The 13,990-nt window shown below is 44.1% G+C and overlaps 1 protein-coding gene across 1 annotated transcript in view; it reads left to right on the forward strand.

The window, feature by feature from the left end:
- Positions 1 to 862: 862 nt before the first annotated feature.
- Sim1 (SIM bHLH transcription factor 1) overlaps positions 863 to 13,990 on the forward strand; it is a 67,663-nt gene continuing 54,535 nt past the window's right edge. Inside the window, exons 1-2 of the mRNA XM_027928307.2 lie at positions 863 to 1,037; positions 10,733 to 10,815. Of these exons, the coding sequence (XP_027784108.2) occupies positions 863 to 1,037; positions 10,733 to 10,815 (258 nt within the window). The remainder of the gene's footprint in view (positions 1,038 to 10,732; positions 10,816 to 13,990) is intronic.

The raw sequence follows: 13,990 nt of genomic DNA on the forward strand, positions 1-13,990 counted from the left end.
GGTAACCGAGCTCCAGATTTGCCAAGGTCGGGCCTGAAAGGCGTTTGTCCGCAGAGCTGTGGAGGAATTCTGATTTGCGGAAACCTGCTTTCCTGGGATGTGTGCCTGGCCTGGGCGCCAGTGCAGAGACCCAAGGCTGAAGATCTTCTGAGGGTCTTCAAAAATATGTATTTTGTTTTTTGGGCAGGTTCCCAGTGGGCTGGAGAACGTGGCTGACATGGGTGAGGGAACGCGAGCGTTATTTGCTGGGTGCTCAGTCTCGCTGCTCCTTTCTTTGTATCTTAAAAAACAATCAAAAATTACTGATCCTGGCTAGGAAAGCTGAGGCGCGCCGAGGCCCTTTCACAGCGGTTTTTCGGAATCGGGGCAAGGGTGTGATGGTGGAGCCACAGATCTCTTACGCTCTGATGCTGTTGTCTTCGCAGTGGTCTGAAAGAGTTACCTGGGATTCGTGTTCTGCATAAAGGGTCCCAGAGTCGCCTCGGAAGCGATAGGACTGAAGAGCAAACGTCGGGGATTATTATGCCGATTTTCCAAGGAACGGGGTTCGCAGCGCTGAATAGAAGAAAAGGCTGGTTCCTCGGTTGTCCCGACAGCATTTGAGACCTAGGAACCTCAGGATTGCCCAAATTGCCGTGGATCAGCAACTTTCCTATCGTACACTTTTTCAAAGAAAATATTTTCTGTTCTCTGCGCTGTCCTTTTACTACCAGCACTACACTCCCTGGTGTAGACTTCAGCCTCTTCATTTAAAGTATGGCTTATGTTTTTGCCAAGTATGATATCTAATTGAAAGTTAATTTTTGGTTTTGGATGAATCTGTGGAGCTCACGTTGTAAGAAGAAAGGGGGAACGAGACACAATGAAAGAGAAGTCCAAAAATGCTGCCCGGACTAGGAGGGAGAAGGAAAACAGTGAGTTTTATGAACTGGCTAAATTACTGCCTTTGCCCTCAGCTATCACCTCGCAGCTGGACAAAGCATCCATAATCAGACTCACGACCAGCTATCTCAAAATGAGAGTGGTGTTCCCAGAAGGTAAGTGACTTTGCTGAAGGAATTTCAAAGCAAAGGGGGTAGGAACTTGCCAGACAATGAGCCTACCCCAGTGAGGGAGGTACACCCATATTTACTACATTTGTATTTTGTGCAAAGGGAATTTTAGCCTAACTACTTGATTCAGCTCCCCGATAAACTCAAGGTTGCTTTTCCTTTTCCTAGTTCCCTCTACTTCCCCATTAATACTTTCTGTTCAGTCCATCAGATGTGTTTGGTTGGGAAGCAGCCCAACAATGCTTTTGTCAACACTTCAGATACTGAGCTCAATTGAAAGTACTACTAATCCAAACATGACTTTCTTTTTTATTCCACTTGTTTGAATTGTATCCAGTAGAAAGCAGGAACACTGCTAGATTCTGCATATTTGCTAGATATGGATAGATCTATTTACATGTAACTAAATCAGATAATAATTCCTCTATATGTCTATGGTTCTGCAAGTGAGGAGGTATATTCATACAAATACATCCTGAATTTACCCAGTCTCTTGGCTGCCTATAGTAAATTTATTCTGCATTTTCAAGATATTCTCAAATTAGGAAACTAATTCTGGGACTTGATGATTTGCAACTCTGGCCTTTACATTATCTGTAAGATACTAATCTAGTTTCAAAATACATCAGATTGGACTAAGATGGCTAGCCCACTTAGAAAATATCTTCTGGGTGGCAGGTTGGCAAATGGATCCTGGGAAGATTGTTTTATAAGGCTGGGAAATTAGAATAGTTGAGTCGTTGACATGATTTAAAACTTATATTTAGTTCATCAACATTCACTGTGTGAGGCAGAGCAGCCTTCATATAACACTGTGCTGTAAAAAACTGTTTATACTCACTAGGGAAAGGACACTTCTCTCTTCCATTTACCCATTTACTCAATCAAATTAAAACAGGTATACAAAATATTTTAAATATGTTTTTACTAGAAGAGGAAGATTTGAAAATGTAAAGGAGAGATTACTAGTCAAGCAAACAAAAATCCAGCAGAAAAAAACCCTGTTAATTTACAAACAAAACTTCTTATTTGACCTCTGAAAGTTTATGTTGAATCATTATTTTGAATGTTTGGCATTTGTTGTTTTAAAGAAATAGTGGTGGGCAAGGAAATAGTCATTATTGGGTTTGGAGTTTCACTTTGCTTGATCTTGATGCAAAAGCTTGCAAAAATATGCGTCAAATTAGGGACCCTACAGAAAAACTTCCAAATTATAGTTCAATTCTACCCTCAAACTACATGGTCCATTCCTCTTAACGTGGTTCCTTGAACAGTTCTCCTCATTTGACCCTGGAAACCACAGGAGGAGGGGAATCAAAGCGTTAAGTAACTGTAAAGTTTTTAAAAGAAAAAAAATTTAAAAAGAGGGAGGAACTTTATGCTAAAAACCACATTTCCCATTCAAACTGTGCTGAGAATTGCTGATGGGAAACTTATCGTTATACCGCACTGTCTTCTGTTTTAAAAAGAGATCTTGTTGTCTTTTATACTGTCAGCGCCTACTTTATAAAAATAAAGCTATTGCGAACTCCGCTAGCCGCGCAGTTCCTAACAGGATTATTAGCAGTGATTTGTCAGCCCCTGCGGTCTCAGTGGGTTCCCTTTCTGCGTGATTTCTAGCCGGTCTCGTCAATTATCGATGCCAATGTCGCTCGCTGTTTGATCAGAAGCAGCATATGGTGCTGCTTGTGGGGCTGCGAGTAATCGCAGGAGGAGAAGAATAGCGGGTCGGCGTTCCCGGGCAGGCATCACGCGGGCACTGAGAGCCCAGGGAATCGCGTGGGCCAGGGACGCTAGCCTGCTTGGTACAGACCCCGGGCAGGGGCAAGCTCCGCCAGAAGGAGCTCGGGGCTGTTTTTGGTGACTGTTTTTGTTTTGTAAGAGAGCAAGCTCTCTTGTTTAATTAAGTCCTACCTCCACAAATTATAAATCACGTTATAAGTAAATAGGAGGGACAAAAAGTAAATTCTCATAGGCAACTTCTCGTTATTTATTTTATTTTTATTTTTTTTTTAAGAGAACACGGGCGAAGTCTCCCACTGGAATACCCTTGGTGGCAAGGCCAGTCCCCTCTGGCTACTTTAAAGGGCAATTGTGCTTTCTGCAGCCAACCCCCCTCACTTCCTCCAGAGTCCCGGCCCGGCCCCTCCCACCTCTCCCTTCTATGGGTGAGTGTGAGTTTATGGGGAGGAGGGGATGGACGATGTGTGAACTCTGGGCACATCATTTATTTCTCCAGCTACTGTTGAGCTCATAACTCACCCACAGCCTCCACCCGATGAGTTAAGACAGGGTCATAGGAACAGCTGGCTCCTAGGGATGAGGTTTTAATTCTGAGAGTGCATGAGCTTCAAAAACTCAAATGCGGCCCTTCAAAATATTAAAAAAGAAAAACAACAATAAATAACAACAACAACATATCAGCTTTCAAAGGAATGAAATAGTGAAAAGCCTTAGAATTTGGCACAACCTGCAGGGGGTGCCCAATTTGGGTTCTCCCTTGCCTCAGAGAAGCTGGGAGGACAAGACTGAGGTCCAAGGCAGTGAAGGAAACCTTTTCATCTTTATATGGTTGTAGCTTTTTTTTTTTTTTTTGTACTGGTGACTGAACACAGTGGTAGGTTTACCACTGACCTATACCCCAGTCCCCATCCTGGAACTTGTGATCCTCCTTCCTCAGCCTCTGAGTCCCTGGGATCACTGACTTGCATCTCCATATCCAGATGGTTGTAGTCTTCTTTAGTGAGACTAAATGGAATTTGAAGATTAAATTCATCCTTCTTATATCAGTCTTGAAGCCATTCTAGCACATAGTAGACCCTCAATAAATTTTGTTTTAGGGATAGTTATTTTACCATGGTAAATATTCCATTACACATGGATTTTTGTAAGACACTCTCAAATAATTATAAATCTGGTGACATAGCTATAGGCATAATGATATTGTAAAATTTTGGTTTTTTTGTTCATATCACAATTCATCTATATTACCCTACAATGCACAGACCCTTTCTATAATATTCATCTCTAGATTGAAATCCCTAATTGTATTATATTTTTTGAAGCAGAGAACTGAAGAAAAGAAAGAGGCTCCCATTTCCCACGTGCGTCGGTGATTTAAGACTGTTTTTCTTGCTGCTCAAAATTAAATTAAATGAACAAATAAAATTTCCCCATACTTATTTTTTAAAGGAGAAAAATAATTAAAATATAGGTCATTTCCTTTCCAATCTTCCCTGCTAAGTGTAGTTTTTCACTCAAGAGTCTGTTAGCTTTTATCTGGTGGCATGTTTCAGCTTTTAAACTTATTTTACCTGAGTAGAGAAATGATAGAGGGGGAAATGATAGAGAAAAGAGGATGGGATATGGATATCCCAAATAATTAAGAATAAGCATTAGATTCCCATGTTGAATTTGAGATTTAATAGTAAAAAAAAAAGCGAAAAAGAAATTCTGATAACATTATTGTGAAATCATTAAAAGCACATATCTTCTGACTGATAATAATCTTTTCTAAATAGTCTAGAAAAGGAAAGATTGAGGCATGTAGAAATATATAAATCTTAGGTGCTATCGAAGCTGGAAAGACAGGATAAAAAAAGAGATGTCTTGACCTTGTTTGTGTGCTAAATAGGACAAATTCAACTAAAAATAAATACATATTAATTATCCATCTATAATGCAATTTTACTAGGCATAGTGGTATGTGGAATGAACTTTGAAGGAATCAGATATGTTTTCAAGTCTATAGCTGTTCAGTCTAGGTAATATTGCCCTGCCATTTCGTTGTCAAAACCTCTTTAGAAAATAAAAATAATCACAATTGAAATTAGTGAGTGTTCAGGAAAGAGAGGATGAATAAGCAAACCTCCACAGACCCTTTCTATAATATTCATCTCTAGATTGAATCCCTAATTGTATTATATTTTTTGAAGCAGAGAACTGAAGAAAAGAAAGAGGCTCCCATTTCCCATGTGCATCGGTGATTTAAGACTGTTTTTCTTGCTGCTCAAGGAAATGATTGAGCATTAAGTTTCCATGTTTATTTTCTTACAGAAGTTTTTCTCATTTAAAAGCCTTTAAGCACAGTTTATGCTCTACACTGATTTTCTCCGTTTGATTCTAGTTTTGATGTTGACTTAAAATGTGAAGAACTAAATTTTGTGCAGAGCATTTGCAAGGCAAATTTATTTGCTAGAAATTGTAGGTCTAGCCACTGGGGTGGTGGTGGGGGGGAACACCTTTTTTTTCTTAAGGAGACAGATCACTACCAAAAAATAATAACATGAAAAAAATATAAAAAACAGGTATCAGAAGCTATAGTGATGATTTCAAATAAGGTATGATCATGTACTTGAAGCTAAAACAATACTAAACTTACTAAACTTACAGAGTAAAAAACCTGATTTCTACAAGAGTTGTTTTTCAGTTCTAGGGAATCCCGGCAGCTTGAAACTTTTCCTGACAAACGGTGACACAGAACACAAAGCCACGGATTCTTGCTGCATTTCTCTATAGGTCTAGGAATTTCTCAAAAAAAAAAAAAAAAAAAAAAAAAAGAGGTTCAGACTCTTATAATATTTAATGATTTTAGTGGGTTATTCATTGCCAGTCTTTGATCCTCGAAAATTTAAATTTTATGTGAGGAAGAGGAACCCCAATTATTTAGGAATGGTCCTGCTCTTCTGAGAATACTAAAACAATGTCCACAATGAAACAAACTTTCCTCCTCAGGTACCCCCACACAGTAGGCGACTACTGTGTCTTTATGGCTCAGGCTAGGCTAGGGACAGCTACTATATCTTCGCCTGTGTCAAGGTCTGAAGGCCCAAGGCCAATTAAGTTGGCATAGTGAGTCCCATTCTCTCTGCAGTGGCCCAGCGCTGGGACTCTAAACAGTCGCCCCATTCCCTGTGCGGGGTCAGGTGTACGGGTAGCCCGGAATGTCTCCGCCGGGTGTCTGGGGCAGAGGCCCTGGGGAGCGCTTGGAGTGCTCCTGTGTGCCCGCCACCCTTTCTTGCTGCCCGGGCACAGCCTCAATGACTGGCGGTTGTCTAGATCTGAAATAGAAATTATGTCCAATCTGTCCGGTTCCGGGAGGGAAGATTCCGTGCGCTTGTAGAGGATCTCAGCTCAAGTAGAATCGAAGTGGAATTCTTCTGTCCTTTGCGGCTCTGCCTTGCAGGAGCGGGCCTCTAGGGAAGTGGCATTGCCAAGTCCGGCCGCTCTCAAAGGCCCAAAGACTTGGGCGACTCCGCTTGACATTTTTCAGCCACCATGCAGGACACTCCCCAGGTATTTATACCCAGTTTTAGTCTGAATCTTGTCGAACCCTCCCCTTCCTTCGTTTTTTGCAGTTTTTTGTTCTTTAGCAGCCGGCTCAGATGTGTCGGCTGGCAGGCTCAGTCCCGAAAGGAAAGCCTAAACTCGGAGGCGGAATGGAGCATGACAAGGGCGCAGAAAGGGTCAGCTCTGTGACCATCCGGCTTCATCCCACATTTACAGTAACATTAGTGGCTTCTCAGGCGCAGCCGCAGAGCGTCTCTGGCCCTTGAGCGGCAGGCAGAGGAAGGCAGGGCACACGGATTGCAGACAGAGGGTAGTCGCACATTGTGGGGTCCCGGGGAACTGGTGCAAGACAAGGCCTGGCAGGGCACGGTCATCGACGCCCTAGGGAGCACTGCCACACTGGGCGGGTGGCTTAGAAGGGCCCCTGCGCTAGAGCTGAGGGAGAGGGTGCACGTCCGTTCCCAAATCGACCTTCTGCCCAAGGACTGATCCAGGAGTTCTGTCTCGATGGGAAGTGTCCGTTCTCCGTCTCTGTTCCCCAGAGAGTCCAGCCGCGGAGGAGCGGGGAAGCCCAACACCAAGGTCGCTTGGTACCTCTAGCGGAGGAATGCTAGGATTTGCGTTCAGTAATGATGCACAGGCTCTGCAGGATAAACAGGCTTTGGGATTTCCTCCCTGGTCCAACCTTCTCCCCCTCACCCTCCGCCGCGGTTGACCCAGGTAGCTTGGACAAATGATTTGGGACTAAAAATTAGGAGTTGTGCCTTCCAGGGCCTTTCCAGCCCCAGTCTCTAGGTTGTGGTCAAATGGAGGGACAGCGTCTCTAGTTTATGCATTTATCCCCTCATTGCCTAAAAGGCATATCTTGATCCATGGAGTAGATAGTGGTCCTGGGAACAACTACAAGGAGGAGGCCTTTCTGTGGCAGTATAGTATGTACAGAATAAAAGAAAGAACAAGCTCTTTTCTTCCACCTCTTCCTGTCACAGTGAAGGCCGCAATGATGCAGGGTCTGTAATCTGTATTTTGTCAAGGGTATGAAATTCATTCGGAAGGAAAACCTCGATCAATTTATTTTTGCTGCTTGCAATAACACAGCTGGATGATGCTTTGGGCTCAGCTAGACTGAGGCTCATCATTCATTCGCCAAGAACGGGCCTAAATGGTGCCTGTGGGATTAGGTCAATTTTAGTGGATCTACTTCGCCTCATTTGGTTACTAATTGGTTTCTTGTTTTATAAATCGAAATCTCATTTTCAGGAAATTACAAAACCCATGCAGTCAGTCCATTGAGGTAATCCTTGGGTCAGGGGGTATTTAAATGGAAATGGCTCAACCGCGCACCAAGGGTAAAGCAACAGTGAAACTTACCGGGGTTTTCACATGAAATGTGAGCTAGCCCTTTAGATCCATAATAGATACATCCCTTCTAATGCTACTTATGTAAATATGATAAACCAGACTTTAAGGAAAGAGGGGGGCCTGGGAGAAGCAAAATTTATCTGCTAAGGTTAATGTGGCATATCTTGGAAATCTTCCAAAATAGATTATGTTTTCCTTTGTCTTCGGCCACTTTAGCTGGGGAAAATCCTTTTGTCTAAAACCCGATTTAGTTATCGCCTCCCTCACAGAGCTCCTTTTCTCCTTTGCAAAACCCTGTTCCCTCGGCCTCACCGAATTACAAGAGAATCTTTAGATCTTGTTCCCACTGTAATCCCGCCGCAAAGGGAGCTGGTTTCCTCCTCATTTTAAACAGACAATCAAAGGATTTGCGAATTTTCTGCGGTAGGTCAAGTGCAGAAACGAAATCTCAGCTTACCCCCTCGCCAACTGAAATTGGGTGCCGGAACGCGTCGCTGAAGGCAAGAGGCGAGGGGGTCCAGGGAGAGGGGTCTCTGGCCCACTTCGAGACTTTTGGAAAGGAGGACCCTTGATGCGGGCTTGGGGAAGTGTCCTCTGCACCCCAAAGGGCGAGTTCAGTCCTGGTATTACGTCAGGGAAGACCGACAGGTAGACGAGGGTAGTCAGTTCCTTATAAAACATTAACCCAGACTCAACCGTGTGACGGAGATTTCGACGGGAAACAAAAAGAGAAGGCAATGCTCCGTGAAAGCAAAAGGTTCCTTAAAAAGGTGGTGGGGGTGGGTGGAAGAGTGGATAAGGGAGGGGGAGGGAGGCCTCTGTTAACCCGCACCCGGATGGGCTGTTTATTAACCTTTGGGAAGTCTTATTTTCCCTCGTAGGAGCATAATAATAAGGCCGTAACCCGACACAAGAAACAGTAGAGGCTGGCGCCGCGAGTCCTAAACCAGTATTCCCCCACCCCCACCCCCAACAGCCCAGCCCGGGAAATCTTCAGATCATTTGGGTAGGGTAGGCGCTCCTGGAGACCAACAAAATTTTACATTGAAGACGTTTGTTGGCCCCACGCAGAGGTTTCCAACACTTCTGGGGGCTTCGAGTCGGTCTCCCCACACAAGGAAGACTCAATCCACCCGTAAAGTGCAGGAGTGTCCGCCCTCCGCTTGCGCAAGGGGTTTCAGGACTTCTCAGGTCCAAGGGCGCTCACGGGCGGCGACACCTGCGTCCCGGGCACTCTCTGCAGAGTCCTTTTCCTTTACCCTGTTAGCCTCCGCAGTCAACTCGTTCTGACTCTTCTTCTGGGTAGGAATGTCTGAACAGAGATTTAAAAGAAAAGAAAATGTCGTGCCAGATATCAAGGAGAATAGATTGGTTGAATCCTGAGGAGCGAAGGGGAAGGAGACAACACGAAGGGATGTTTACAGGTGACTGTGACCGGGACCTCCTGGAATGGTCCAGAAGAAGGAAAGAAACCAGGACAGTGGAGTCACTCTGGGGAGGGAAGTTGGGGCGGGCTAAAAAGTCAGGAGGGGTCAATCTGCACGAGGGAGAGAGAGGAGTCCAGTCGCAGGCAGGGAACATCAGTGTTTACAGAGCGGTGGGGAAATCGTTAGATTTATTTAGATGTGCAAACACCCAGAAAGACCCTATTTGAGCTTAAGGGGCGTTCAGTGTTACTCGTTGCCAGGATTTTGATCGCTTGCTTAGGAAGCAGCTCCTGGCCAACACCTTAAAAAAAACCTAACTCTTTGTTTTGTTGTGAAAGATTCTTCCCAGCGCCACAGTTAGAGTGTTTTTGTCATTGTGTGTTTTACCTATGTGCCCCTAATGAAGAAGGTCATCTAAAAAAAAAAAAAAAAAAAAAAAAAAAAAACCACCACCACCAACAAAAAACCATTTCATGTTAAACTTTGTACAATGATGTAAGAATGAAAGGACTTCACTATCTAGTTGATATAATTCCACAAGCAGCCAGATAGAGATATTATCTATAACACATTTAACATAGCTCTGCCCAAGTTTCTTCTGCCTTTTTATTTTTTTTTTCTGTACACAGGTAATATGGTAGACTATTAATTTTTTAAAAATCAACCATGAGAGTCTTCAAGGTTTGCTGTTTTAGGCATCACCATAAAAACTGGCAAAGCCTCAAAAGATCTTAACGTGGTAACATAGAGGAGATGAATGGACTGTCTTTGTTAATAGGAGATGGTACCTGACAAGTAGAGAACGAAATTACTTTCTATGTCAAGAATGCAACGAAAATATTGCTAAGAAATTGTTAGCACCTCAAAGTAACCGACTTCAGGAAAGTCCCCCCTCCCCCTTTTGGAGGCGGAGCGGGACAGGACTAGGGTGTGTAAAGCTGGGGCTCCGAGGGAAAACGAAGATGAAGGATTTCGAAGGGATGCTGGTAAGCGTCAGACTGAAAGTCAACCGCAAGCTAAAGGATTTTTTCGAAGGGTATTAAGTCAGATCCAGGGGAGGAGAATGTCTAGAAAGTCCCGCAGCCAATCAGAAAGGACGCCGGGGACCAGATGAACCTGGCCAGTTTTTTCGGGCCACTTTGGGGTCAGAGGTTCCCTATGTGGGGGGACATTCTCCGCCTCTTGATAAGGACGATGATGAAAACTTTGGGCGAGAAATGAGTGTCCCTCATCTCCTTAAACAAACTAGTGAACCTACGCAAAAGTTATCGCCAGCGGGTGATGTCGGGGGCTTCTCTAGTGCAGAGGTCCCTTGAGGTCCTGCCAGGAGAGCACTCCAGGAGAGCAGGTCCTAGCTGAGAAACCCGGTTCCCTCAGGCCAGAGGTTGACTTCTGCTAGGAAACCCAGGGAGGGGCCAAAATTTGTACTCTGGCATAACCTCTTCCCAACTGGGCAGGTTGGGTGGGGTTGACTGGGAAATAATATCAGGGGGTTCTTCCTCTTGCGCTAATGTGTAACAAATCACAAAAAATGCGAACTAGTCCCAAACTGACACTCGGGCTGGGATTCTGATACTAAAGTTTGTTTCTATGTCTTCCCAGGGCTCGGTGAGGCGTGGGGCCACTCAAGTCGGACTAGCCCCCTGGACAACGTTGGCCGCGAACTGGGCTCCCATTTACTCCAGGTACGGACACGTGTCTCCCAGTGGCTCACATCCTTCGAGGTCCCGGTTACCTGGATGGGCCTCCGCTTTCTTAAAAACTAACTAAAAAAATAAAATTTAAAAATCCATTCTGAGCATGGCTCTCTCAGCCTAACAGCATCTCCAAAGTTAGAACTAAAGCTCTTAACTGGGTGAGGATGGGCGAATGGCGCCTCGCCAGGCTGAGAGGGAGGCAAAGTGGCAACCAAGGCTTTGGGTTTGGAAAATAGCCCGGCAAGTCTCCATCAGGGTGCTGAGACCAAGGCAGGGGGGCTTCTTTTGTCATCTATCCGTCACTGGTACTGGAAGCCCAGGGCCCAAGCCGCCAAGACAGAGCTGCAGAACCATCTGAAATGAAGGATTTCCGAAGGAAATAAAAGGAATCTGGTAGAAATGCCCGTCTGTGCTTTAACCTACACGTTGCGATTCCAGCTGGGTCTGCAACTAATTTCATCTCTTCCTTGTAGTTCCCAGGCTCCCCCTCGCCCCAGGCCAGCCCAGGCTCTGGGTTACACACATACACACCCCCAGGTAATGAGTTTAACCAATGTGAGGTGCCCATTACATTGTTGTTTGCAGTGCACACTGTTTTAAATTGCCTGTTGCCGGCTTAAGTCGCAGAACAAATATTTTAAATAATAAAACTCCCGATGGCATTTTTAGGTTTGACACTTGTCCCCTACCCCACACCCTCTTTATTATTATTCAAGTCCACTGGGAGTGGTAGCTTGGAACCTAAGAAGTTTAAGGGAAGCCGGCAATTCTTCCTCCAGGACCCGCATGAACAGCAATCTCTCCGAAGGGTCCCACAGCCTTCATGTTCCACTAGTACTCATACTCTTTTTCATCAGGAAACAAGAGATTTTAGTTGCACTGAACAAAGAAAGGGTATGAGCTTTTCTTCGCTGGCCTGGCTTCCATACTTTTGAATTGATCTAGAAAAGGTGCTGTAATTCCCTTTATTTCAACACCTTTCATCAGATGTCTCTCAGTTGCCCCCCCCCCCATCTTACCATAATCCCAGCCAATCTCTTCTGGCAATATAAACAAGATAATGAAACCCCCAAACAATCCTTCACCCCTTCTAGCTCTTGCCCAATCTCTCCTCTTTTTTTTTGTTTTTTACCCCAAACTTCTGGTAGGATTGACTTCCATTCCATTTCAGTGGCTCACTCCCTTCCCCATTTGCGCCAACATCCCTGCAGTCTGCCAGCTCTTCTACCCATTAGGCTCTACAAAGGCCCCACCACATTTTGATATTAAGAATTAGATGCCCCCCCTTTTTTTTATCCTCTCTCAACTTGTTCATCCTACAAAATAGGAGGGTCAGGGCTGGGGCTATAGCTCAGCAGCAGAGCGCTTGCCTAGCATGTGTGAGGCACTGGGTTCTATCTTCAGCACCACATAAAAATAGACAAAATAAAGGCATTCTGTCCATCTACAACTACAAAAAATTAAAAAAACCAGGAGAGTCAATTGTATGTCATCAGAAAGCCCTTTCCTCATAGACTTTACATTCTAAGAGGAGCCTTAGAAACCCACACAGGTGTACTGCATATGTACCAGGTGACAGGTGCTGTGGAGAAAAATGAGAGGAGGGCTCTGTTTTAGGGTCACAGTTTAAAATGGAGATGATTGAAGCGGGACTAAGAAGGTGACATTTGGGCAAATACCTTTAAGGAGGTGACACTGAAGACGTAACATTCTCCTTTTTTCTACAATGTCTGTAGTAGCTTGATTTCCCAGATTTCTCTCCCTCTCTGACTGCTCCTCTTTGATTTCCCCACCACTGTCTGTTTCACAAATGATGTAGTTTTCAGAAGGTTCTAGCTGTTTCTTCTCTCAATGCTCCACAGCCTCCTGGGTGATTTTAATCAACACCACTGCTTCAACTCTTCTCTCCACATGGCCCTGCCTATTTTATCCAGATCTAGAGCCCCTTCTGAATTCTAGACCTTTATTTCCTACTAACAACTAGACACATTTAAGTGGAAATTGTAATGTCCCTGAAGCATCTCCAAGACAAAAATGCATATTGCTCTGGCCCAAACTTCTTTTTTAAAAAAATATTTATTTTTTTTTTAGTTGTAGTTGGACACAATACCTTTATTCATTTATTTTTATATGGTGTTGAGGATCCAACCCAGGATCAACCGCTGGGCCACAATCCCAGCCCTCTGGCCCAAACTTCTGCTTGTACAAAATTCACTGTTTCTCCAAATTTCAGTCTTACTTAATGTCCTTACTGAAACCTGAAAGTCAACCTGAACTCTCTTTCTGCCATCAATTAGCATGAAGTTCACAGCCAGCATCATCTTTAAATTAGACTCTCATCTTTCTTCATTTCTTTTTTGATCACTCAGTTTCAGACTTCACCCATCTCTGCTGCAGCTATCTGCTCCGATCTCTTCACCCCCATTCCTTCCTTCCTTCTGTAGTCATTTCCAAGATTAAAATAATACATCTAAGTATGTTATTTTCCTGCTTAGAAACCTCTGCTGGACTCCTAATGCCTATAAGAACAACTTCAGATTCCTCAAATTGACATTCTAAATTTCAAAAATTCATTGTGGGTGTACTTCTTCAGCTCCACCTGTAGTACACCAAACACATCACTTCAGAATACATCTGATTCATCCTCCCGCAAAGTCCCTGCCTTTGCCACATTTTTCCTTCTGCCTAGGATGCTCTTCCTCCCTTCTCTAGCCCAACCTTCCTTTCCAAAGTTCTGCTCAAACATCGACTCCTATAAGGCATCTTTGACTCCTCTTCTCTCATTTCCTAAATCCCCCTTTCCTATACTCTGTGCCATTGGCCAGCTTTATTTTCTCTATAGATTTCAGACTGTCGGTTCGTCCATGTTGACCAGTTCAGTAGGGACTGGATTTTTCCCAAACCCTGCTATTATTCTTTTCATGTTATAACAATGTCCCTCAGAGCCCTTCAAGCCTGACACAGAAAACCTCTGGTTCTTTCAGTGACTATCACCCCAAGAACCTAATCTATTCTGTGATTTACCTCCAGAATTTTTGTGCATGTCTATTACAAACATGTTTTCTTTGTCCACTTTGGTATAAATCCTGAGCCTATGGGGCATGAACATCGTCCACAACTTCCTCTGGATCTCTTCTAGTGTGGTACATGCTTCAGATGCTTA

Source organism: Marmota flaviventris, chromosome 6 (genome assembly GCF_047511675.1).
Source record: "Marmota flaviventris isolate mMarFla1 chromosome 6, mMarFla1.hap1, whole genome shotgun sequence".
In the NCBI taxonomy this organism is placed as follows: Eukaryota; Metazoa; Chordata; class Mammalia; order Rodentia; family Sciuridae; genus Marmota; species Marmota flaviventris.